Source organism: Trachemys scripta, chromosome 9 (assembly GCF_013100865.1).
Source record: "Trachemys scripta elegans isolate TJP31775 chromosome 9, CAS_Tse_1.0, whole genome shotgun sequence".
NCBI lineage: Eukaryota > Metazoa > Chordata > Testudines > Emydidae > Trachemys > Trachemys scripta.
The window spans coordinates 59350644-59377698 of record NC_048306.1 but is presented as its reverse complement, the minus strand read 5'-3'; the positions used below and the strand labels follow the sequence as shown (position 1 = coordinate 59377698).

Here is a 27055-nt window from a genome sequence, read left to right as displayed (position 1 = left end):
TTCTAAACGAACAAAAATAAATTGTGTTGAGCCTCTGTCCTGCAGAGTTGCAAGAATACTTCCCAACTCCAAAAGAACAAAATAGCCAGACTGCCTAACAGCCCTGGCAAGCTGGTGGTATGATCTCACAGGCCCGTATCTTCTGTATTGCTCTGTGGAGAACTACCAGTAGGCCCATTAAGGTAGCAGGAGAAATCCGGTCACTGCAAAGCATACAAAGAGGAACCAGAAAGGGGAGAATTTAAGCTTGCTTTGTCTGCAGCTCCCAGCTATTGGATGGTCTGCGGGCACACATAGGATGGCAGTAGGGGATAGGCCAGTGGTTCTCAACTGGGATACATATACCCCTGGGGGTACACAGAGGTCTTTCAGGGGCTACATCAACTCATCTAGACATTTGCCTACTCTTACAACAGGCTACATAAAAAGCACAGGCAAATTCAGTACAAACTAAAATTTCATGCAGACAATGACTTGTTTATACTGCTCTATATACTGAAATGTAAGTACAATATTTATATTCTAATTGATTTATAATTATATGGTAAAAATTGGAAAGTCAGCAATTTTTCAGTAATAGTGTGGCTGTGATACTTCATATTTTTATGTCTGATTTTGTAAGCAAGTAGTTTTTAAGTGAGGTGAAACTTGGGGGTATGCAAAGCAAATCAGACTCCTGAAAGGGGTACAGTAGTCTGGAAAAGTTAAGGGCCACTGGGATGGGCCACTCTTCTGCATTGCTGAGAGAAGCCAGTAGAAGATGTGTCAGAATGGCAGGCTGGGGTAGCCTGCACCGACACACCCACATGGTGGCAGTTTGTCCACTGAGACAGACAGCTGGCAGTATGAGCAAGTTCACTTGCTGCATTGCTGAGGAAAGCCAGAGCAAGGTGTGCTGAAATATTGGTCTGGGCTAGGCCGCTGGGGTGCAAATTCAGAAGGAGTCAAAGGGAATGGATATTCAGCGCATAGGGTGCTCAGGATGACCTAACAGGAAGGTCAATGGATTCCCAATTACTGGAACTTAAAATAAATTTAAGTTGTCAACAATTTGAGAAAGAAACCCCCACATACCCTAAAGCACTCTGCTGTGGACAGCTGTACATCTTAAGCCTCGTTTCAACTAGAAAAGCTTTGCCAGTAAACTTTCCTAGTACTCATACCAGCAAAAGAGTGCTTCTGCTAGCCTAGCGTATAATGTTTCCCTGAATGAAATAAGCTGAACCATCAAAAGCACATTTTTGCCGATATTAACAAATCCACACTAGGGCTTCCACCTGTATAAAAATGTTGTTCAAAAACAAAATCACACCCCTAACCAACACTGATATACTGGCAAAAGCTTCTAGTGTAGCTCTGACCTAATGCTGCTCTGGGGTAACAGCACAGAGCTGCAGGGGTCCAGCAGGAGTCTGGATTCAAGAGGAAGGAAGAAACAATTAAGCTGCCTCCATAGTGCTGGAACAAGCAGATTCAGCCCACAAAGATGTTTCTTTCTGAGGAATAGTGATTATAGGCTCAATACTACCGTTGTACTTCACCTACATCTATTTAATTGTATGTAGCAGACTTCTAGCCTGTGCCTAACATGCATCAGGATTCTACAATAGTGTCTGGTACCTCAAATCATAAATAAGTGTTGTTGTAACCCTCTATGTATGTCAGTGATATGCCAGGCTTTTTCAGAGGAAGTGCAATTATTCCAACAGTGTACAGAGGTTTCAATCTAACAGGCAGGCAACCAATTCCCTGCTCTGGTCTCCCATAGCCCACACCAAAACAGTTGGAAGAGGATGGAGTAATGATGCAGCATACCCAGTCTGGTGCATATACATCATCTTCGTCTCCTGCCCTTGCATCAGGATCTGTAGCTGAATGAAGGATTAATTCCGTTATCTTGACCCCTTCTTCACCAGGAATGGCTACAGCAACATGAAGAGGCATTAAGCCTCCCAGCTGAAAAATAAATGTGGCATTAAGACTCTTTTATCTATCACAAGTAACTTCTAAAAACTAAGGTACTGGATATTTTTCCAATATCAACCCTCAGGCCCCATCTATGTTAGCCTAGAAATAGAATTAAAGGATTGTGTTTATGGTCAGTTTAAATGCTATTTGGCTTAATACTCCCCAATGTCCATTTCACCCTAAACCCACTGCGATCACAAATATTCCTGGCATGACAGTCACAGGCAATGCCCAGCCAAAACAGAATATGATACAGCATTAAAACCACTTTTACATCACTAGTTTGCACCAATATAAGATGCAAAAGGGAAGAGAGCCTATTTCTGGCCCCTGACTCATAAGCCAGCACACAATGATGGGTCACATGCATTGTCTTGTGAAACATTGTTTGGAAGTCTGCTGAACAATCCCAGCTTGGTGTCAGGTTCCATAAACACAGCAACCTCAACACCTGCTGGTGCTACTTCTGCTGGGACTCTATTCTGAATCATTTAAGTTCTCTTGGACTGAGTCTATAATGGACTTCCAGGAAGCAATGGAGAAAGCCAGGAGAGCCTTCAGGCCCTCTGTCTGACACCTGTGAGTAAATCTCACAGCACAACCAGACAAGACAAGCATGGCTATTGAATCCTGAGACAGTCTGCTGAGCTGCTGCTTCTTCAGACCCTCAGGGTACTGGTGTCAGGGCAGAGAGGTATCCAAAAACCCCAGCAGGAGCTACAGGGCAGGCTTCAAAACTGGAAATAATGATACTGACCTCCTATGTAAAGTGCTTTGAAACCTACAAAAGAAAAGCACTACATAAAAGAGTTAGCTATTATTACACTATTATCCACAGATTCCAAACAAAATAAGATGGAGCTTTAAAACGGATGTAGTGACAGCGGGCAAAACAGGACACTCTGTAGTGAAGTGTATATTTGAGGTGAAATGAGATGATGTCCAGATAGAGCCTGTCAAGCTAAAAAGCCAGGGGAACTTCTTCACTGACTACAGTCAGAAAGTGATAGGAAGAAGGAATATAAAGGGGGCAGCCATATTTCAGTGCAGGAGTTAGCGTAAGATGCCTTCTGCTGAAACAGTTGGTATGTAACTTTGATCCTGGGGAGTTCCCATCAGAGCCATATGCAGGCACAATCACCAAGTGCAAAGATTTAGCACAAACTGTATTTTTAGAGAACAGACTATGAATGCACGGCATACTGACCACTCAAGAGTCATTTCCCAAGTATAGAGAAATGCTAAAACTAAAAGCAGAATAAATATTGGGAAATAAAGTTGACTTTTGAAATACTCTCAGCTTTAGTACCATGGGTAAGCATTATGTCAGCAGGGAAACACACACATAGAACTAGACTTTCACTAGAGTAAGGACATTATTTTTTAAAAAGCTAAATGATTTTAATAGGATAGTTTCTTTGAATTACTCCTTTGGAATTGCAAAGCTGAATCAGGCAGTCGAACTGTCATTAGAATTATGACACTTTACACGTGGGCATTAAAGTTGTATCACTGATCACTCTAGAACTGGCCCGTCAGGGCTTTGGATCCGGTACGCGGGATTGCCCCCCATGGCACCGTGGGCCCCGCGCCGCTCTCAGAAGTGGCCGGCACCATGTCCCTGCAGCCCCCAGGCGGGGGGGCAGAGGGCTCCGTGCGTTGCCCTTGCCTCCAGGCCCCGCCCCCCACAGCTCCCATTGGTCGGGAACAGGGAACCGCGGCCAATGGGATCTTCGGGGGAGGTACCTGGAGGCACAGCAAGGGCAGCACACAGAGAGCCGTCCGCCCTCTCCCTCCCCACTGGGCTACAGCGCTTCCTGGAGTGGCACAGGGCCGGGGACAGGGCAGGCACGCAGGGAGCCTGCCCTGGCCCCCGTGCGCACCGATGCCACCCCAGAGCCACTTTAGATAAGCGGCGCCGGGCCGGAGCCCGGAGCCCGAACCCCTCCTGCACCCCACCCCCCAACTCCCTGCTCTAAGCCCCCTGCCTGCACCTCGCACCCCAACTCCCTGCCCTGAGTCCCCTAATACACCCTGCACCCCTCCTGCATCCCAACCCCCTGCCCTGAGCTCTCTGCTGTACCCTGCACCTCTGTGCACCTCTACCCCCTGCCCTGAGCTGCCGCACCCCACACCCCTCCTGCACCCCAACCCCCTTTCCTGAGCCCCCTCATACACCCTGCACCCCTCCTCTGCCCCAATCGCTTGCCCTAAGCCCCTTCCTGCACACCGCACCCCCTCCCACACCCTGCACTCCCTCCTATACTCCAACCTCCTACCCTGGCCCTGCATACAATTTCCCCATCCAGATGTGGCCCTCGGCCCAAAAAGTTTGCCCACCCCGCTCTAGAATATTACATTTGGTTGTTATTAGTAATTATTATCCATTACCCTGGGTGGAAGTCGTATGTCAGTCTTTGCTCCTGCTGCTAACAGTAGTTTCACTGCTTCTACATCTGCAGCTTTAACAGCAAAGAACAGGACATGCAGAGGGATCCGGCAAACATTGGGGTCTGCACCTCTGTGGAGAAGTAGTTTGACCGTGGTCCATCTCTTTCGGTGTCTAAAGTCAATATGGCAAATAACAGAATAAGCTGTCAATAACTCATAAAAAGGGACATATTTCTAAACACTGGCTCTTAAGCTGACTTGGGCTCAGGGGCTGTTTAAGTGCAGTGCAGACATTCGGGCTTGGGCTAGTGCCTGGGTTCTAGGATGCTCTGAGGCGGGTGTGCAAACTGGTACTTGGAACCAGGGAGAGCATGTCTGCTGTACCACTCCTTGTGAGATGTAATGTGTACCACACAGTAATGCNGGAGAGCATGTCTGCTGTACCACTCCTTGTGAGATGTAATGTGTACCACACAGTAATGCTGTACCACTCCTTGTGAGATGTAATGTGTACCACACAGTAATGCTATGCCATGCAGAGGGTGTGGAGGTAACATGGCCTATCTTATACCAGCCCCTTTCAGTACTGTTGAATCCCAGGGGGCACAAGCCAGGAGCAGACCCCATACTCAGGAGACCCTAGAAACTACAAATGTATAAGATCCCTGCCTGGGAGTGGACAAGTGAGGCAAGGGAAGGTTACTTGCATTTTCCACACCTTGCACATGTGAGCAATAATCTGGCCTACACGAGTTTGCCCTAAAAAACTGCAGGACTAATTTTTCCCAAACAGCAGATCCCGACCCACCAGTGGGTTGCAGGAAGGGTCTAGATGAGTTGCAGGCCTGGTGTAGAGGGGAGGCCCTGGGATGGGTGAGTGGGGAGGGTTTGAAGACCAAGGCCAGCCCACACTCACCCTGCAGCAGCAGCTCCTTTCCCTCAGGGCTCGGCCCAACTCCTCATTCTGGATGTTGTGACCTGGCACCCAGGGTCACAGAGCCACTCACTCAAATTTGGCCTGGCCACTCCCCAGCCCATCATGACAGAGAGGCAGCTGGGCCAAACTTGAGTTGTGCTGCAACCCCAATCCCTTGTTCTCCAACCAAGTGCCTCCCAGGGTCTCCCCTTTGCACAGGGCTAGGAAGAGGGCTGTGGTGCCAGGATGAAGGGTGCTGCTGGAGGTGGTCAGTGCCCCCTCAGCAAGGCGAAGAGAGGAGGTAGTGGAGAAGAAGGACGCTGGCCTGTGATTTTGGGGGATTCCCTCCCCCATGAATTTGGGACCTACACACATATCCAGTTTGTCTGTGTGTTCATCTGGCCCTGGCAACATATCCAGATTTTTTTTAAATGGGTGCCAGGCTGTGACATCAATACTCAATATAGCACAAACTAGTTTTGCATAATACAGAAATGTTTTTATGAAGGTAATATAGAATTACTATTACTGTTGCACAGTACAGGTTTTTTAAAATAGTTTATTTTTACACACACACACACACACACACACACACACACACTATATGTAAAGCTGAGTCACAAAAAGAGACAAAATGGTGGGTTATCTTATTAAAAAGGTTTTAAGGAGTGAAATTCAGGCCTTCTCCCTATCAGGTAAGGACCCGTGGAATGCCCCTTGATCAGGCATGCCCAGTTGATCTATCCCAAGCAAATGCAGGGTCATTCTTCCCCACAAACATGTAAAACTACACTTGTTACTTTCTCTGTGAAATAGGGTTCACCAGAGCTTGTCTAACCTTTCCAGAACACAGAGCCAGTGGTTTTTCTTTGTAGTACTTACTCAGATATTGATAACACCATTTTTCTCACAGTGCCTTCAGCCCCACCATATCCATTGACACAGGCATAGAAGGGTACTCTCGGCAAACACAGGCTGAAGGCATCTGCACTCTGCTGCAAAGCTTCTAGAGAAACCTCGATTCCATAGTTGAAAACAGTACGGTTCGACTCAAAGTTGGTTTCAGTGCTGCAGCCAGTCCTCTTTTCTAAACTTGCACGGTCCATTTCATCCAATGCATTTCTATCATCAGAAACAGATTCTGCCTTTTCCCCGGACATAGGAGGTACCACGGCTGACTGACGAACAGGGCCTGTTAAGCATTTCTGTTTTGTTGGTGCCAGTGGAAGTGGTGCAGATTCATCTTCCAACTGCTCATCCTTATTTAAAGTTTTAAAAAAATTAAAATGACAAAAATGAAGAAAATATGGAAAATCCTTTCTTCAACAACAAGAATCATCATATCATCATCAGTGCTGGACGTCATCATTGTGCGTGTATACAATAGTACTGGAATTTGGTATATTACAGCTAAGTTAAGGTAGAACATCATTTTACTCAGTCTTAATCCACCATTCACTGGAAACATTTTGAATAGTGTGTGTGTTTGTTTTTTTAGCCTCCATTGTCAATAAAACCCTCTTAGGAGCTTTCAAATCTCAGCTGGTACTCCCTCACTTTATAAAAGCTCCGAAACAGAAGGGGACATTTCTTGATTTTCAATTTGCACATCAGCGTACAAACTAATGAAGACCTAAACCTAATGCTAAAGCTAGAATCTGAAAGAGTTACATTGAAGTTTTCTGGGTTTGTGCTAAGCTCTGAGGGAGAGAGAGACTAGTGTACATTTTTTTCTGTCTCCCTTTCTTGCAGCAGCCAAAAGACTTTTGAAGTTAATGGGAATCAGGTGCTTAATCTGTCTAGGCAATTTTGTAAATTATTATGATTAATTATTTGTATTGCCATAGTGTCTAGGACTCCCACTCATGGGCCACAACCCCCTTGTACTAGGTGCTGTACAAAACACAGAATAAAAGACTGTCCCTGCCCCCACTGAGCTTACAAATCTAAGTCCCACTAGGCACCTATTTATCTGTATCTTAAGGCACCTAAATACCTTGGAAAATCTGGCTCAAAGTCTCTGGTACTAATGTGACACATTGACTCCAGAATAGCCCTGGAGCCTGATCCTGTGCAGTGCGAGCTATCAATGGAAGTCAAGGGCATGCAGCAACTTGCAGGGTCAAGGGAGGTAAGAGCAGTTTGACTTTTCCCAACTGCTGGAACATTCACAGCAAAGTAATTTTAAAAAGCAGACCTGTGGCTCATTTGAGGACATGGTGAATTCTGATTTTACAGTTATAGATTAATAATGTACTGACCTCGTCTTTTTTAAAGTTCCTCTCAGCAACATTAGCCTTAAATGATTCTACTGGGTAATAAAGAATAATGCACATGGATAGGGCTGATAATCCTTCATCACTGCATTTATTCACATCAGCTCCATTATCAAGAAGAAGATTAATGATGTCGTCTTGGTAATTCACCTGTGAAGTAAAACATTTGGATGACTGTTTTACAAGTATATGTGTATATATACACAATTTTAGTTTTCCATGTGGGATTAACTGAAATCACAATTGGGTTTAAAGTTAAAACAAAAAGACAGTCACTAAAGACAGACTCAAAACACTATTATTGATTTCAGTTGTTTTGTGATTTCACTTTCTCTTCTTTTTATGCCAGTACTGAATTTTGCCCATAAATTAACAGTGATCTCAAAATGTTTCTACTGCTTCAAGGTACGTCTTATAGTTAATGGGGAAGGCTGGCAGAACCAATAAAAAAACTTTCAAAAAAGGTAAAATTATTTTAGGTGCACCCAATGTAAGGCAGGTGTATAACTGCATTTCTTCCAGAGCATGGCTTTTAATGGCACAAACCAAGAATTAGATGTTGGGTTAGTGATGTAGCCACTATCACAGCAGCAGCATCCAGAGATGTCAAATGAATCCATTTACCTTTAAGATAATAAAGAGGGCATCCATGACTGGATGGCATGTTGAGGTACACAAGGCAGCTACAGAAGCCCCAACAGTAAAGATATAAGTGAAACCACCCCTGATTACAATGTATCCTATTGTAACAAAGAAGGATCTTTCGGTTCATATGGTTGATCTGAGGGGCATCTGAGAGCTGATCCAGAGAAACTATCTGCCAAGAAATGCACCATTGATCCAAAATATAGTCGCGCACTGCCTGTTGCCGCTGGTCCTTAGAAACGTTGTGGCTGATGGACTGTCTGTAATACACTGAAGACAATGGAGTTTCAACCACTTACATCAACTACGAAATCTGACCTGTTAAACTGGAGTAGATACTGTTGGTGGGCACTTCAACTTGTCTTACATTAGCGAGCTACCTGAGAAACACACTTCATTTAAATAAAATATTTTTCATGCTGACTTTTAAAAAGCAGAGAAGACTTAACTGTTGCAAAGCACACTATAATGGAACTTAGGAATCAAATACAACAATGCGTTGTATTAATACAACATTTTGGCAGTGAGGATTTCAAAATCAAAACTGTCAGTAAATTCAAAGTTATTGTTGCCAAAGCAACTGTAACTCTGCCACATTGCACACACTGTAAAGGGCAACAGTTTATGTGCATTAGGTTACATTTTGTCCTCAGATGTATGCTCAATTTTGACTTTCTGTGTCACAGTGGACAAGTCACTTAACCCCTGTGCCTTCAATACTTTCCCCCTGAAATCTACTGTACGGTCACAGGACTGCTGGGGGAAGAGGATTAATGTCTACAAAATGACTAAATCTCATGGGATGAGAGGCCTATACAAAAACAGAAAAACTATAATGTTCTAAATTAATATGAAATTAATTTTCTTGTTCTGAGGACTTTAAAAAAAATCACTAGCAAAAATCAAATTAATTTTTAATAGATGTAAGGTGCCCAGAAGGCTAGGCACTGATAAATGTTTAAATAAGGAGCCAAATTCTTCCCACAGATAAACTGAAGTCATGCATACATCATAACTTCTACCCACAACCAGACTGTAACCCACCCCCCACCCCAAAAAAACAGATCCCTTCTGGGTTTGAAAACAGTCTGGAATAAGAAAACAGGGGGGAAAGGCAGGGGCAGTTTCAGGGATTTAAATCCAGCCCATTGCAACACCCAAATTGGAAGGATTTGGAATTTTAGGCTTGGAGTCATCTTTAATATTACAGAGGGATACATTTTACAGATTTTTTTTAGCATGTTGTTCAGCAAACTGTCTTTCCTTAAAGATGTTTGCTATCGAGTCTCACGCATTTACTGTATAACAGAGAGAGACAGATGCAGTAGCAACAAAAAAAATGGTCAGTCACAGAGGGAAGAGTCACATTTGGGGTCTTACAGCAGCAGCAGCAAGTGCAGTGTATCCATGCGTGTCAGCTACATCTGGATGAGCTAAGCTGTCCCTCAGAATCTCATAAATGCTATTGAAGTCTCCTGCTGCTGCCTTCTGAATCAGCTGCTCTGAAGCAAGCTCTTTGGGGCCCTTGGGTCCAAAGGTGTCTCGGCTTCCATTCAGAATGATGTTGATATCCCAACTGATCTCTGTTTGACAGTGCCTCAAACAGAGGAAAGAGAAAAACATTAAACAGCTGGAGAGTCCACATTTAACTTAAACAGCTATGCAGCAGATACCTGTTATACCACAGAGCTTTTTTTTAAAAAAGCCACTGATAATAAAGATTATGGTCAGGTAACATGGGAGAAGAAGGATGGCAACCATTTAAAAAAACTATTTCAGACAATTCAATTTTGCTCCCATCATGGACAGAGCATCAGGGAGTTAAAATGGTCCAAGAGCTGTAGTATGGGGGACATTAATCTTATTCATGGAAGAAGTTAAAAACATCCAGCCCCAAGGATCTGGATGTTTGCAAGTGAAAATTAAATACCAAGCTCTCCAAGATTGAAAAAGGCCACATGATGTGCTTAGAACAGGGGTCGGCAACCTTTCAGAAGTGATATGCCGAGGGGTGCGGGGTGCAGCAGGGAGCTCAGGACAGGGAGTTGGGGTGCAGGGTGTACAAGGGAGCTCAGGGCAGGGAGTTGGGGTGCAGGAGGGGTGTGGGGTGTGGCAGGGGGCTCAGAGCAGGGGGTTGGGGTGTGGGGTGCGGCAGGGGGCTCAGGGCAGGCCATTGGGGTGCAGGAGGGGTGCGTGGTGCAGGCAAGGGGCTTAGGGCAAGGAGTTGTGGGGTGGGGTGCAGGAGGGGTTCAGGCTCTGGGGTGGCAGCAGCGCACACCAGGGCCAGGGCAGGCTCCCTGCACGCCTGCCCTGTCCCTGGCCCCGTGCCACTCCAGGAAGTGCTGCGGCCCCTGGGGTGGGGGTGGGGGGCAAAGGGCTCCGCATGCGCTGCCCTTGCCACGCCTCCAGGTATCTCCCCCGAAGCTCCCATTGGCCACGGTTCCCCGTTCTCGACTAATGGGAGCTGTGGGGGTCGGTGCCTGGACGCAAAGGCCCGGGGGCCGCAGGGACGTCGGGCTGGCCACTGCTGAGAGCAATGTGGGGCCTGCGGTGTCACGGGGGGCAATCCCACAGGCCGAATCCAAAGGCCTGAGGGTCCGGACCCAGCCCACAGGCCGTAGTTTGCCCACCCCTGCTGTAGCATAATGGAGTTCCCAATCTAGGTTGGGACTTCTAGGCATTCTATAATGCAAATTAATAATAATGATGTTTTTGTAGGCACATACCAGGACCTGAGTTGATGGTATATTTCAAGGAAAGAGGTTTCCTTTAGGTTAAGGAAGTGAGAGAGGAACATGCTGTTTGTTTCACAAAACCTCATTTCCAGTTTGTCAAATGACTTTCTAAACTTAGTCATGGACAGTAGAAATTATTCTGTGAAGCATGACTTCTGTACCACAACTTGTGCTAAAGATGATCTTTGCAATAGTCTAAAAAGAAAATCCCATACATATCCCAACAAACACAAATCACACACAAAAATCAATAGCTACCTGTATTTATAGATGTGCTTCTGCATTCTAACCATTAAAGGGCTTGTGTTTTTAATAGGCCATGGTTCTTCATCATACAACTTTTTGTTGTTCTGAAAATATTGGGAATCAAACTCTTTACGGAAGGTGCGAGTCAGGGGAAGGTGATCTGTATCAGTTGAGTATATGTACATTTTATCAGGCAATGTGTAACTGTCATCTAAAAGGAGAAGTTTGTAGTTGTAGAAAAATGGGTCCTGTTCCTCATTCAGATCCCAAAATGGAATTTCCTCATCAGAAAGATACTCTCTCTGGGAATCAGCATCAAAATAGCTGTAGTGTTCTGGGTAATCCGAGACACAAAAATGTCCAGGTATTTCAGTACACAGTTTAATTATGTGATTCCTGAGCCATAAGCCAACATCTTGAGAGCCATCTGGATAGCTCTGAACTCCTGGTCCAAATCGCTCATCAGCCTTGTATAGTCCCTTAGAAGAGCAATAGGTTTACTAGTATTAGAGAAGACATACAGGTCAGTTATACTACACAACTTACAACCTGGTTTCCATTTAAAAGGTGCAAAACCAAATTTCCTTGGTCTGACATTACTGTTCCAGTGTCAATTGCCTATTGACATTTAGAGCAATCTAAGCACCTGACAAGCTGCTCAACTATTGTATTCACTTTGATTGGTCACATTGGAACTGCACTAATGGCAATACATGAAACCCATTGGCTGAAGTAAGGTAGGATGGGTGGATTCACTGAAGGCAAAGGAGCTACAGGTTTTAATTAGGACCATTGAGATGCTTTTATTCACTGTTCAAGAATATTCATACAGCTCAAGCTTTATTCTTACAAGCATTTGCAGAAAGTTAATTTCAGCCTTTTGTAGCTTTGTTTGTTTCATGAAGAAACCAAGTTTGTTTCATGAGTAAGTGAAATTAGTTTGCAAAGGAAGCAGTTTATGAAGGTTAGGTCATTCAGAAATACTGTTTGATCTGCCACAGAGCTCAGGTATCAAGCCCCCTCTACACACTACTTGCCATGAGCAGTTGAGGAGTTGTTAGCTCAAATACACTCATAAAAAACAATTCACTTTTGAATTAAACAAATTTGTACAGATTATGATCAGTTTGTGGACAACTTGAACAGAAGGGAGCCGTTCTCTGACTATGCTGTTTGCAATAAGTAATTCAACCACCTCTAATAGAGTCAACCAGACTTGAAAATTTTCAGTCATTTCATATCTTGACACTTGAAACCTTGCTCCCCTCAAGTCTACTCAGAACATTGTTGCTAAAGTCATCTTGCTGGCTCATCACCCAGACCTGATCAACCCCCTCTCTGAGTCCCTCCACTAACTCCCCCTTCACCTTCACATTAAACTCTCGCTTAAGTCAGATCCCCAGCTGATGTAAAATGAGCATAGCTTCATCGACTTCAGTGGAGCTATAAGGATTTACAACAGTTTGGGATCTGGCCCTTTGTCTTTAACTGTAAGGTTCTTCATAACATAGCCCTACACTTCCTAGCTCATTTACTAACCTATAGTGCCACTGATCCTTGCCTTTGCTCCACCAGCATTCCCAGCTTTTACTATTCATGAATCAGTGTCTGCTTTAAAACAACTCCATGTTTCCTTTCTCTCCCACTGCCCCTTATGCCTGGGGGAAAACTCCCTGAATAAATCTGTAGGGACACTACCTCATCCTCCTTGTGACTCCCCTCCGCTGTGATGCCTCAGAACCCAGATTGCTCATCATGGCTCTGCAGCTGACAAGCTGTGACTATCCCTCCTTCCCTTCTTTCATTCCCTTACGTCCTTCTTCCCTATCTCTATCTCCAACTTAAAAAGAAAATTACAATCCATGTAGCTAACCAAGCTGGGCCAATTCTTCACTGGATTCAATTGCTGGTATGTTGTATCCCCATCCCCTACCCTTTGATGTCTTTCCATCTTCAGGACAGGTTTTGTCTCTTTTCTAGGTCTGTATAATGCCCAGCACAACGGGAGCCCCGATCCCAACTAAGATGACCAGACATTTGTTAAGCCTACTAGTGGAGATGAAAAATACTAGTGCTCACTATCTCACACACACACCTCTGCAGTTTAAAGGATCACCCATCGTGTAACACTGCCAGTCAATTTTCTATTTAATAAACTTCACCTGCCTCTTGTGTTTTTGGGACACCTTCTATCCCTGCTTGGCTTCACTCCTCTTTCATTCCTTCTGTGCATCTTGCTGCACTGTTTTGTGTGCACACTGTTTCCTCCTTTCCTTCCTTCCCACTCCACCTCCTTACGTCCTTTCCCTTTTCCTTCCTACACTGGGTTCAGTCCTCTGCCCCTTTACATCTGTTGTGTGTCGTCTTCCCCAATCCTCCCTCAAATATTTCTCTGCTCTTTAAACGCATCCTCTCTATCACTCATTTGCCCATATTGCCCCCGCCCCTTACCACCTCTCCACCAGCTCCTGGCTTCCCACTCCCACCCATGCAGATAACAGTGGCAGCCTGGCCTTCTGCTTCCCAGCTCACCTGCATGGCCTGAAAAAGAGAACAGCAACATCTACTCTGCTCTCCTCCTGCTCCCTCAACAGGAAAACAAAAACAATACAGACACCTCCCTCCCATCAGGCCTTTGCTGCCTGGTCGCTTCCTTCTTAAAGGAGCGTAACACCAGGGCCACTCTGCTCCCAGACTTATCGCTACCTTAAGAGACAAGAACCTGCAACTCCAGCTGTCCTGTTCCGTGCCCATCAACAGACACACTCCACAGTGGTATTTGCCTCTGGCACGTGGTTTTTGAAGCCCTGGCTCAATTGAGGCTCCTATCTTTGGTCATTTCTGTACAAGGCATGAATTCAAGCAACTACTTTAGAAGCTTTAAGCTTCTTTTTTTTTTCTTGTTGGTATTTTATTACCAGAGTGCAAGTTTTAGCCATTAATGATCTGCACATGCTTCAGAAACACATTACAGCCTTCACACCCAAGCTTCGTGGGAAAGCCACCAGAGACCATGATGGCAGCACAAACTTATATTCTGTTAGTGCTATCAGTCATTAGAATACATTCAATTTCATCCCGTTACCTGATAGTTTCTGCCATCCTTGAATTCCATGGTCCCATATCCTTCTTTATGGCTAAGATAAAATGAACCGGTAAATTTGGAACTGTCGGGCCAAAAATACATCCCTTTGCCATGGCGATGGTCCTTGTAAAACTGCCCCACATAGCTCTGTAACGCACCAAAAAAAGAGGAAAGTGATACAGCTGAGGGAAGAGAAATAAGTGGCTTGTAATTGTTCCTCACTACAATGGAGCAATACTACAGAAGACGCCCACACAAGATCTTGATATATACAGAGTGCCTAGCCATTATGCATTTGGAAAACTGGCCAAAATCCTGGTCCCATTGAAGCCAATGAAAAAACTTCCCTCAAGTTCAACTAGGCCGGGATTTCACCTATTATTTTTCCAGTGACATATGGTAGCGCCTGTAACTCCAAACAGTTTAGAAGGAGATAAGTCCAAATGTTCACACATTCAAGTGCCCCAAGTCACAGCGAGACACAGAGTAAGCCAGCAGCTATTTAAGCGCTCAGCAGCTGACCCAGCCCTTGTGTGTACATATGAACTAGGGAGGTATTGAAGTTGCAGTACCAGGGAGATCCAGAGTATCCACAGAAACGTATGTTTGGCTTAAAATCAGGTGCACACGCTATAAATGTATGCCCAGTTGCAGACCAGAGATGGGTCTGCCTGGAGCAGCTGTCTCCCACTTACCTATTCTAACCCGAAGAAGCCCTGTGTTGAAAGAGACATCACCCCAGGCCCTTCATCCTTCACTGATCTCACCTTGGCAGGTCAGTCATCTGTCCATCACCCCGTTCTCTCCTACCAGATTCCAGGCCACTAACCCCTGGAAGAAGGAGTCTCTGCTCCCCCACAGCTATTCTTAGAAAGCCCCAGGTATACAGTTGACTCTGAATCCTATTATAAAGTCTGACCGTTGGTTCCCACTGGAGCTAGACTAAGCCAGAGGGACCTGCTGGCTCCCTCTAGTGTGCAATCCTGAGAAAACAGCCCCCTGTACCTCCAGAGAGTCCAGTCTAACAAATGAAGTGTGACTTGGTGGGTAGGACTTGCACCATAACAGCTGTTAGTCAAGGTAATACATTTTTATACACGGATACATATGAGAGGGAGAGGTAAAAATCTGGTTGCAACTTTAACAGGGAATCTACCTATTTTTCATAATATAACCACCATATTTAAAAAAAAAAACTAATTGATCCTTCTCATTTTTGTAGGGGGATAAACCTCAATATTGGTGAAAAATGATTAATGAAATTACAATATATAGAGCTTCCAAATTTAAGTTTTAACTGATAAAAAAAATAATACAAAAAAATCCAACATCAATGTTTATTGGATAAACATCAGAATAACACCAGAAATGGTTACTTAATCACAGAAATGTAGGACTGGAAGGGATCTCGGATAGCTTATCAAGTCCAGTCCCATGCACTGATGCAGGAGTATTAGACCATCCCTAGCAGGTGTATATCCAACCTGTTTCTTAAAAACCTCCAATGATGGAGATTCCAATACCTTCCTAGGTAATGTATTCCAGTGATTAACTATCCTTACAAATAGCAATTTTTTTCTAACGTCTAACCTAAATCTTCCTTGCTGCAATTTAAGCTGACTACTTCCTGTCCTGTCCTCAGTGGATAAGAAGAACAATTTACCACCTTCTTCTTAATAACAACCTTTTACATACGTGAAGATTGTTATGTCCCCTACCCTCAGTCTTCTCTTCTCCACACTAAACAAACCCATTTTTTTCAATCTTCCCTCATAGGACATGTTTTCTAGACTTTTCATCATTTTTGTTGCTCTCTTCTGGACTTTCTCCAGTTTATCAACATCTTTGCCGAAGTGTGGTGCCGAGAACTAGACACAATACTCTAGGTGAGGCCCTATCAGTGCTGAGTAGAGCAGAAGAATTACTTCTCATGTCTTGCTTACAATACTCCTGCTAATACATCCCAGAAGAATGTTTGTCTTTTTGCGACAATATTACACTATTGATTCGTATTTAGCTTGTGATCCACTATAACCCCCAGACCCTTTTCAGCAATACTCCTTCCTAGGCAGTAATTTCCTATCTTGTATTTGTGCAATTGATTATTCCTTCCTAAGTGTTGTACTTTGCATTTGTCCTTATTGAATTTAATTTTATTTATTTCAGACCATTTCTCCAGTTTGTCAAGACAATTTTTAATTCTAATTTTGTCATCCCAAGTGCTTGCAACCCTCCCAGCTTAGTATCATCCACAAACTTTATAAGTGTACTTGCTATGCAATTATCCAAATCATTGATGAAGTAATTGAATAGAACTAGACCCAGAACAGATCCCTGTGGGATCCCACTCAATATAACCTTCCAGTTTAATTGTGATATCTACTCTCTGAATATGGTTTTCCTGCCAATTGTGCACCCGTCTTATAGTAAGTAGGTTTGTCTAGTCTATATTTCCCTAGTCTGCTTATGAGAAGGTCATGTGAGACAGTATCAAAAAGTCTTTTAAAGTTGGAGATATATCACACCTACTTATTCTGCCCCTATCCAATTCATATTGACTTCACCTTTTGCCCAAGTGCAGCTTGTTTATACAGGTGAAGTCTAGGCTCGCTGGCTACTATCCAAGGGCTTGTATACATGGAGCAGTAATACGGACTACAGGGGTGTGACTTCTAAAGCACACTAATGTGTTGCGCATTAATGGGCCAGGTAGACCCTGCTGGTGAAAACTAAAAAGTCCCCAGGGCATTTTAACATGGTGCTCTTTGAAACTGTACTACATGTATATACAAAGAGAAAACCCTGAAAACACCCAATTTTTGGACATTATGCAGAATTCAAAAATTGCGGGGAAAAACCCTGAAAATGAAATTAATAAACTAAAAAAACAGAAGCCTTATGATAGTTTTAGTTTATTATAAGCTCACCTTGACTGAATTTTAGAAGATACCTACATGTTCTTGGACAATAGGATAGATCACATTCTTATGTTTTGCAGTGTTTATTTTATTAAAGGAATGTTTATTAAAGTATGTTCAAGCTAACTAACAAAACTAGGAAACCTCTGCAGGCACAAAAGGTGTCAAGGAGAATGAGATCTCCTGGGCCATGAAAGCATATTTTCAGTCACCTCCAGATATGGTTGCACAGACTCTTAAATGCAGCTTTAGCATTTCTGTTTTCTTTAATATTGTATATCGGGGTCAGCAACGTTCGGCACGCGGCTCGCCAGGGTAAGCACCCTAGCGGGCCGGGCCAGTTTATTTACCTGCTGACACAACAGGTTCGGCCGACTGCGGCCCCCACAGGCCGCGGTTCGCTGTCCCGGGCCAATGGGGGTGACGGGAAGCCGCAGCCAGCACATCCCTCGGCCCGCACCGCTTCCTGCTGCCCCCATTGGCCTGGGATGGCGAACCGTGGTGAGTGGGGGCCGCGATCGGTCGAACCTGCCACGTCAGCAGGTAAATAAACTGGCCCGGCCCGCTAGGGTGCTTATCCTGGCGAGCCGCGTGCCGAACGTTGCCGACCCCTGTTGTATATACTGTTTGAAGACTACAGAAATGTTGGCTATTGTGATTTTTTGCCTTGAATACAGTGTTTGGTAGGAGTTCTCGGTTGCAAATAGTGGGTTAAGATACTGCAGATTGTAATCTTGAGAGACGTTTGGTTTAAAGTTAAAACCCACTAGGAATGTCTTCTCAAAGACCAGGCACCTCCCATTATTAAAGAATGTCTTTTCCTAGGATCTGACAGAAAAAAGTGACATGTAGCACCTAGTATATCAAGGCTATGGAACTATGTCAAAAGCCTCTTTATTACCTCTTGTCTCCCCCTCCTCAATTCAAAGAGGAAAACCTAAGATTTCACCCCGCCCCACATTTAAAGAACTCTAGAATTATTCTTTTTTAATCCAATTCCTTTGATAAACATTCTAAAAGTCTTAATTCTTTTAATGATAAGGAAAACATATATAGTTGGGAATTGTTTTAAGAAGTTGTTGTTACTCGACACAAGTTTCCAATGAAATGTAAAATCTTTGTTCATTCTTTAAATGCTTAAAATTGTATTAATTTCTTCGGGGTAATCTGCACATGTTTTCTATTTAAATCCAATTATCTACTGTTATAACTGAGTATTTAGCTCACCTTTAATCATAGCATCCCTTAAGGCGTAATACGAAGACAATCATTAAGGGACAATTAAGAGAGACAGTCATTAAGATATGGCTTACAATTTCTTGTTTCTCTTTTCTGAGTAATTTGGGGGATAAAATTGGCAGGCTCTCAACATCTTAAAACATACCATTCTCCCCTATATGATGTTTCTACAATTTCTGGTGCATCAAAGCACCATATGGCTTGCTAATGTCCCACTGATATGTGGACTATGATGTGACTATCCTCAGTAAAATTATTATAGTCCAGAGAAAATGATTGGATAGTTTGGGGATTAGTAACAGAATCTGACATGGATCCTTTCACTTCTTGGTCACCAATTTGAGTCCTGGCCTTAATTGACAGAGACTGAAAATCATTACCCTCCATGAAACAAATTGCTGATACCTGTCAAGTAGAAGCTGAACTGAGATCTGCATCACCAAAGATGCTGAGCCACCACTACAGGCATTAACTGACAATTGTTGGCACTCTCAGGAGAAAGACAAAGGACCAAATGGGCTCTTTGAGAATGTCCTTGCGGGTCAAGGGTGAGGAACATGGGTGAATGATGTGAAAAAGCTTGCACTGCCGAAGCCTGTGCCACATCTGTTTACTAGAATGAAGTCCACTTTCTAGGGCTGGTGACATGAAGACAGTTAAACCAACTTCTAGAGAAATGCAGACAGAACGAGTTAAATATATTTCCATTGAGTGTTGCAGGAACTCAGGAGTGCACCTCAGATGCCCCCTCTCCCCAGGTAATGAATCCCCAATGGAGGTTTCTGATTACATTGTTCTGACAGAATCCCTTGCTGAAGAAACTACAGGGCAACATTCAGGATTACCACAGATGAAACTATGTCCAAAGGGAGCTGATAGGAAGCACAGATAAAGCCCCATGTTCAAGAACTAAACCTTTCAAGCCTGCAGAACTAATTGCACTATGAACAGAGAGAGGTAGGGTCCAGGCACAAAACTGCCTTTGACAGTAGCATCTGCAGAAAAAGGAGAAATGAGAAGCAGATTTGGGGGCAGAGGGCTTGGGTTACCTCTGCTGGAGACAGTGAAAGTGATTCTGTTGTGCTGCGGTGGTTAATCCTACAGAAGGCATTCAACTGTACAAAGAAAGGAACAGTGAAAAGAAGAGAGTTGAGAAAAGGGCTAAGATGCAGCTGAAACACAGCCTAAAGAACAATAGAGAAATAAAGGTGAAATTCAGTGCTAAACTTTGTGCACCCCTAGGCCAATCAGGAGATGAGTCCCAGCCCAGGGACCCCAAAAAAAAGCAGAGTATGGAACTGACCGTGCAAGGCTAAGAGTGAAATATCTTAGCAGACAGCAAGTGAACAGCCCAGGGGAAAATGAGCATCTAAGACTGACAAAATGGAGTGACCCAGTGAAGCACAAGAAGTGTCCAAGAGCAACCAGGGAAGGAGCAGCACAGGGAGTCTGCCAAGAGCAGAGACGGAAAAGAGCGCTGAATGGCCAGAGGGAATGGAGCATCTGCAGGCTGATCTCAAGGAGGGGACCTGGAAGGCCAAGGTCACTTAGAGAGACCATAAGAGAAAACAATTATAACTCTGATTTCATTCTTTACTCTCCTTGTTCCAGAGAAAGTGTCAATAGGTAGGTCAATGTTCCCAAATTCATTCCTCTAAAAAGGGCCAAAGCCCTTTAGGAAGGCTTCACTGCGTACATTTATGGCCAGTGGAAAGAAACACAGATGACAGCAACTAAGCCTTGGATGGGGGTCTCATATTAAACAACACCTTTGCTACGTGCTTGGAGGAAAGAGGAAAGATAGTATTGAACTGTTCTTACTAATGCTACATTTCTTTCCTTAAAGGAATACATTGCCACTGCAGTTTTTATAGCCCAATGTCTCAAAGGAAAAGAAATTTATCTTCCTGTTAGTGCTTCAAAAGATCACACAGATATGGTATAGAAAGGTACCAAAGCCTTCTAGTCACTCGGCACTGGCCACAGCCCAGGAGTGAAGTGTCATCAACCTAACAGTTTTAATTTAATTCATATACAGCAAAACCTGAAAACACTGATTTATCAAATACTCTGATCTCCAAGACAACTAGTGCAACAATTCTCACAATTTCTTAGAGAGATGACACCGAAGTGGGTGAGGTGATATCTTTTAATGGACCAACTTCTGTTGGTGAGAGAGACAAGCTTTCAAGTTTACACGGAGCTCTTCTTCAGGTCTGGGGATTTCTAATAATTTCTAAGTTAGTTTTCCTCAGGCAGGCTGCCATTTATGTAGGTTTGCCAGACGTCTATTTTTTGACTGGAACACCCAGTCGAAAAGGGACCCTCGTGGCTCAGCAGTGCTGACCAGGCCACTAAAAGTCTGGTCGGCAGTGCAGCAGGGCTGAAGCAGGCACCCTGCCTGCCCTGGTTCCAAGCCAGCTCCCAGAAGTGGCTGGCATGTCTGGCTCCTAGGTGCCGGAGCTGCAGGGATGGCGCCTGTGGGCACGAGCAGCGCACAGAGCCCTCCCCCCCCCCCAGCCCCTCTGCCTTGGAGCTGGACATGCTGGCTGCTTCCGGGAGCCACCTGAGGTAAGCGCCGCCCAGAGCCCACACCCCTCTCCTCTCCCCCAACCTCCTCCCACACCCAAACTCCCCCCACCCCTGGAGCCCATACTCCACGCCCCCTCCTGCTCCCCAACTCCCTGCCCCAGCCCTGAGCCCCCTCCCACACTCCGAACTCCCCAGCCCCAACCCCCTCCTGCACGCCAAACCCCTCATCACCGGCCCCACTCCAAAGCCCACACCCTCAGCCGGAGCCCTCACCTCCTCCCACACCCTAACCCCCTGCCTCACCTCAGAGCCCCCTCCCATATCCTGAACCCCTCATTTGTGGCCCCACCCCAGAGCTCGCAACCCCAGCAGGAGCCCTCATCCCCTCCTGCACCCCAACCCCCTGCCCCAGGCAAGTGAAGGTGGGGGAGAGCGAGCAACAGGGGGAGAAGGGGTGGAGCAACCGGGAGTGGAGCCTCAGAGAAGGGGCGGGGCAGGAGTTGGGGCAAGGGTGTTCAGTTTTGTGCGATTAGAAAATTGGCAACTCTACATATGTGAGGAATTTCTCAATAAATCTTTTTCACATCTAATTTAACAGGGTCAAAGTCCATCTTATAAATAGCAAGTTACAGCTAACTGCATAGAAACTCCAACAGCTCCATGATAATGTTCAGTATATTCACAGAAAAAAGGAGAAAGAAATTTTTATGTTTTCACAGGATATGAACATATCACCTTTATAATATAAGGCAGATAGACACATCCTCCACTAGGCTACATCCATGGGAAATTACAGTGATTAAATTAGCAAGAGAACAGCTCACCTGATCAATGAGTGCAACAGAAACATATTGAGAATTACTAACATTAATAAAAATGGAACATAAGAGATAATGTTCAAACAAGGCGAGTTCCCCACTCCAATCCAGGATCTATCTGCTTGCAAAATTTCATTAAAATTAGACTTATTACTGTATATTAGTTTTACTTCAATCAAAAGTGGTGGTTCTGCAAGGTGTTCAGCATCTCTCTGAATTGGAACTAAAATTAATTTTTCTGCTAAATGATTAAATGTAATTATGCATCAAAAATGTAGCGATCTATTGGACAAAGGGAAGAGATATAAACAGAATACACTCTTAACTAGATTTGAAGTCACTAGCTTTGAAATAGTCAATAAGCTATACCATAGCTGGCATTCATGGAAATTTTACGTATTATTTTCAGGAAAAATATATTGAAAATTGCAAGAAAAAAATAAAGCAAATACGGGTTACAGCGTTCAGGCCATTCCCCAGTTCATAGCAAGACCTATATGCTTGCATGTATTACCTGATTTATGGGACAGACTAGCCCTGCAGGTGGCTAGAAAAATATATGTTTGCTCTTGCAGGGTTTTCTACGAGGCTTCCCCTTACAGGGAAATGGGCCTACAGAGTTACAGGGGCTGTGGAGGCACATGGAGAAAGGACTCCCTAGATCTACAGACCCAGGAGCCATCTCCATGGATGGCTGCCCCCCCCCCACCCCCACTGGGCCTTCCACTCTGCTACCAGCTGCAGGGACCTCTCCCATGTCTCACTCTTTAGTAACATTAGGCTCTTAGTAAATATTCTCATTATTATTTATAGCACTTTACAGTTTGAACACATGGACAAATGTTAATCATTTGTCACAGCATCCGCATGAGGTAAGCAAGCATTACACTCATTTTTAAAGCATAAAAACAGATATCTTATGATTCATTCTCACATTATTTGTTTGCATCACAAGAATGCTACTATACCTATTTACAGACAGTGAAACCAACACAGAGACAAACATCCTGATCCTCTGCCTGTGCATACCCAAAACTACCAACAAAGCTGTTGGGATATCTGGGTGTGCCAGGAGCATAGGATAGGGACCTAACTGACGTGCTCAGAGCCGCACAGCAAGTCAATGACAGAACTAGGATTAGGAGACAGAGTTCCTAGTTCCCAGTCTCAGCCAACTAGAAAATACTGCTTTATTAGAGCAGTACTGACTGCGCCCCAGGTCCTAGATCAGGGACCCATTGTGCTAGGTGCTGTACAAGCACAAAACAACAAAAAATGGTTCTTGTTTCTCCATCGCAATTTCTGATGTAAATATCTGAGGGCAGTTAATAAGTTTCACAAATTCAGCAGTTACTACTAAGTGAACCTGGCGTCTTCCCATCACAATGCAATCATCTTCTAATATGATAAATCTATAGATACTCAGACTGAGGCCATGCTAAACCTTAAAAGTAACAGAACAAACTGATTTACCTGCAACCTTGAATCCTGTTTCATTTTTACTGTGATTATATCACTAACCAGCAGGTGGAGACACACAACCACTCTAAGAAGTAACAGTTTGTCGTTGAGAGTTCTCTTGACTGTTATAATGGCCCAGCAATGAAAATATAAATATGAGAGTAAAGCACCTGTTTCACCTCTTCCTGCTTATTTAAAAAAAAAAAAAAAGCTGGAACTATCTATCTAGTTTGGTGTAAGCAAGAGTAGCAGAAAGATGCAAGTGTAAGTAAACATTTGAATTTGTAGCATATTTCCTTATACACCTCTAGCCCGATATAACGCGACCCAATATAACACGAATTCGGATATAACGCGGTAAAGCTGCACGCTCCGGTGGATCAAAGCAAGTTTGATATAATGCGGTTTCACCTATAACGCGGTAAGATATTTTGGCTCCCGAGGACAACATTATATCGGGGTAGAGGTGTACTTCTTCACCAGATGGGTTTGCAAAAGTAGACTCTCTAGTATATTCCAACTGTGTAACAGAGGGGTAAATTTGTGATTAGGTTTGACTAATCCATTGCACAGTAAACGTTTTGAAAGTCTAGTTCACACAAAGTCAGACCACGTATAAAATGCCAGTATCAGTGAGAGAAGGATTTATTCAATGTAATATTAGTCCATAGCAAACATGAATTTGAGCAAACTTCCCAAAGGACTATTAGTATTAACTTTTAAGATCATAGTTCTCCAGCGAAAAGTAACATATGGGATGATCTCTATCCCATTTAGATTAATCAGACTGGTATATCAAAAAGGCACTTCTCAACAACACAACATCCTATATTAAATTCAAGACAAAAAGTAGATGTTGGATTTTTAGAATGTACTGTGAAAGAAGAATACAGTAGGGTGACTAGGGGAACAAATGATCAAGACCAAAGTGCAAAAGGACAGTATGAAAGTCAAGGCCTAAAAGGTGAAATGGTGGCATGATCAAACTGCTAGAGCACTCAAAGGAGGAAATACCATAGTGAAATCTTGATTTCTTTCTAAGATGGCTGATACTGCACAGAAATAAGATAATATTTGAATAAATGCCATTGATGGTAGCCTACAAGTAATGTCAGGTACATAAAATTACTATTATCCAAACTTATATTGGCATTAACAAAATGATGGCTGAATATCAGATTGTAAACTAATTTCCATCCTGCCTTAAAACTGAATTAATATTTAAACCTTAAAAATTCTTCATCCAATATTAAAACCACAAGCACCAAAGCAAACGCAAACTAGTTTACATTTCTGATATTTGGATCCCATACAGTTAATGTTTCGTTCTGTAACTATTTGGCAACACAGTGGCTGCTAATAGGAGATACTGACATATCTATTTTATGTTAATAACTTTAGCAGAACTCCCAGTTTTAGCATGAGGAGCAGTGCTAGCTGAACTTTCAGCATACTGTGTTGTGCGCCATAAATGCAGCATTTGTAAAAGGCAAAAATATACATCCTATTTGGCAGGCAGAAATTTATTTCTTTATTACACTTTTGTATATTGACTTGAAGAGTGAGAATCTTACCAATACGTAAGTACAAATCGTTGAGTTGACATCGTTAAGTACAAATCAAACCTGCCATCAGACAGACATGCTCTTAATGTAAATTTTAAATAGAATAAACCAGTTTACCTCACCATTGACCCATGAGAATTCTCCATAACCAAGCTTTAGATCAAACCCAAATTCCCCTTTGTAACTGGAACCATCTGGCCATTCCTGAATGCCACTTGTGAGTATGATCCTATTACTCAGGTCATCTTCAGTCAATTTCACTAACTGTCCACCATCTTCTTCAGTCTGAGATTCTTCCTCTTCGTCAAAGAGATTGGAACCTTGTTCAACATCTTCTGTTTCTTCTTCTCTGATCATACTAGAACCTTGCTCATAATCACCTTCTGTATCTTCTTTGATCAGCCTGAAACTACACTCAGAAAGGACACAAAATTCAAATCAGAATCCCAGACTAACACCAAATGAAGCTGCAACTATTTTCTTCACACAGAATAAAAAAATCTAACTCCAATATAACCATTCCAAACACACACTGTTTACTGCACAACACCTAATACTGATGGCATATAAAATCAAGGCACACACTGAGCGGAAAGAGAAAGCAGAGGAAAAATATTATTCCAGAAGTCCAGACTAAATAGGCTGCACCTCTATAATGAACCATTTTATAGAACAAGAAGAATAGGTCTCCTTGTTAATATAAATGAGTTAATCAAACATAGGAGATATATACACATTCATCATTAACACCTGCCATCAACACACCAGAATACTCTCTCTCCCCAACTCATACACATACAAACTCTCATGTACATCCTGACATACCCAACACCCTCACATGTACAATCCCACTTTCACATCACACTCCAAGGTACCCTCCTACTTGCCGGCATACACACCCTGAACACACATGCACCCCATGCAAAGGGATGCCAATCCTCCAGGATTGTCCTGGAGTCTCCAGGAATTAAAGATTAATCTTTAATTCAGGAATCTCAAACATGCGACCCGTGGAGTTATTTGCTGCAGCCCGCCAAGCTCCCCACGCCCCCAACCCGGAGTTATTTCCTGCAGCCGCCAAGCTCCGCTCACCCGCTGCCCCCCATCCAGCACGCCACGTCCCCGCTCCTCTGCCTACCTCCAGGTGCTTCCCACCGCCAAAGAGCTGTTTGGCAGCACTTAGCACTTTCCAGGAGGGAGGGGGAGAAGCGGGGAGCCACACGCTCAGGGGAGGAGGCGGAGAAGAGGCAGGGCAGGGGCAGGGATTTGGGGAAGGGGTTGGAATGGGCGCAGTTATGGGGCCTCATGAAAGGGGTGGAGTGGGGGCGGGGCCAGGGTGGGGGGGCTTTTGAACCTTTATATGAAAAGGTGTCAGTGATGCGGCCCTGGGCCAATGTACTAGTCCTCATGTGGCCCTCCTGGTGATTTGAGTTTCAGATCCCTGCTTTAATTAAAGATAATGTCATGTGATGAAACCTCCAAGAATTCATCCAACCGAAGTTGGTAACCCTACCCATGCATGGAGCATGGCACATGCATGTACACAGACTCCAAGCTCCTGCACACCCTCTGCCACATGCATGTGAACACACAAACACCCCAATCCCTGCATACACACATACTTCACACATCCCACACATGTACACATACACTTAGAATCCCTGCACACAACTGCATTTCCCCATGTGCACATATATACCCTCCAAGCCCATGCACAAATGTGTGCTCCCACACGTTTGCACACATTCCAAGCGCCTGCACACACACTCTCTGCCACATAGGTGCGCACAAACAAACATGCCAACCCTGCCATACATTCATGTGTATGCATGCATTCCAAGCTCCTGGACACACATGCACGCTCCCACATGTGAGCACCACAGGCACACTCCAAGTCCCTGCGCACACACAAGTACTTCACATGCCCATTCCAACACGCTTGTGTACACACACACTCCAAGCCCCGGCACGCACGAGTACTTTACACACCCCACACACGTGCGCTCCCACACACACACGCTCTGTGCTCTCTGCCCTTTGCCCAAGCTGCAGGCGGGACAGACCCCGGGCTGGGCACAGGAGTCCCCGAGCTCCCCGACACCCACCCAGCAGCGGCAGGTGGCTCCATCAGCCCGTTCCAGCGCAGCAAAGCCCCGGCCAGCACCGCGGGCCCTACCACTGTTGGGGCGGGGGCGCTAGGGAGGGCAGCGCAGAGGTACCGCAGGGAGCAGCGACGGGTCCAGCATTAACCCCAGCGTGG

General features: G+C 44.2%; 1 protein-coding gene across 2 annotated transcripts in view; it reads right to left on the bottom strand.

Annotated features, from left to right (window-relative positions):
• Positions 1-27055, bottom strand: part of ANKMY1 (ankyrin repeat and MYND domain containing 1) — a 59244-nt gene extending 32189 nt beyond the window's left edge. For both annotated transcript variants that reach the window (XM_034782258.1, XM_034782259.1), the window contains exons 1-9: positions 26901-27055; positions 24913-25204; positions 14263-14409; positions 11190-11656; positions 9577-9793; positions 7537-7701; positions 6158-6534; positions 4360-4531; positions 1816-1956 (exon numbers count right to left, since the gene is read on the bottom strand). In XM_034782258.1, coding sequence (XP_034638149.1) covers positions 1816-1956; positions 4360-4531; positions 6158-6534; positions 7537-7701; positions 9577-9793; positions 11190-11656; positions 14263-14409; positions 24913-25204; positions 26901-26923 — 2001 coding nt within the window. In that variant the 5' untranslated portion in view covers positions 26924-27055. The remainder of the gene's footprint in view (positions 1-1815; positions 1957-4359; positions 4532-6157; positions 6535-7536; positions 7702-9576; positions 9794-11189; positions 11657-14262; positions 14410-24912; positions 25205-26900) is intronic.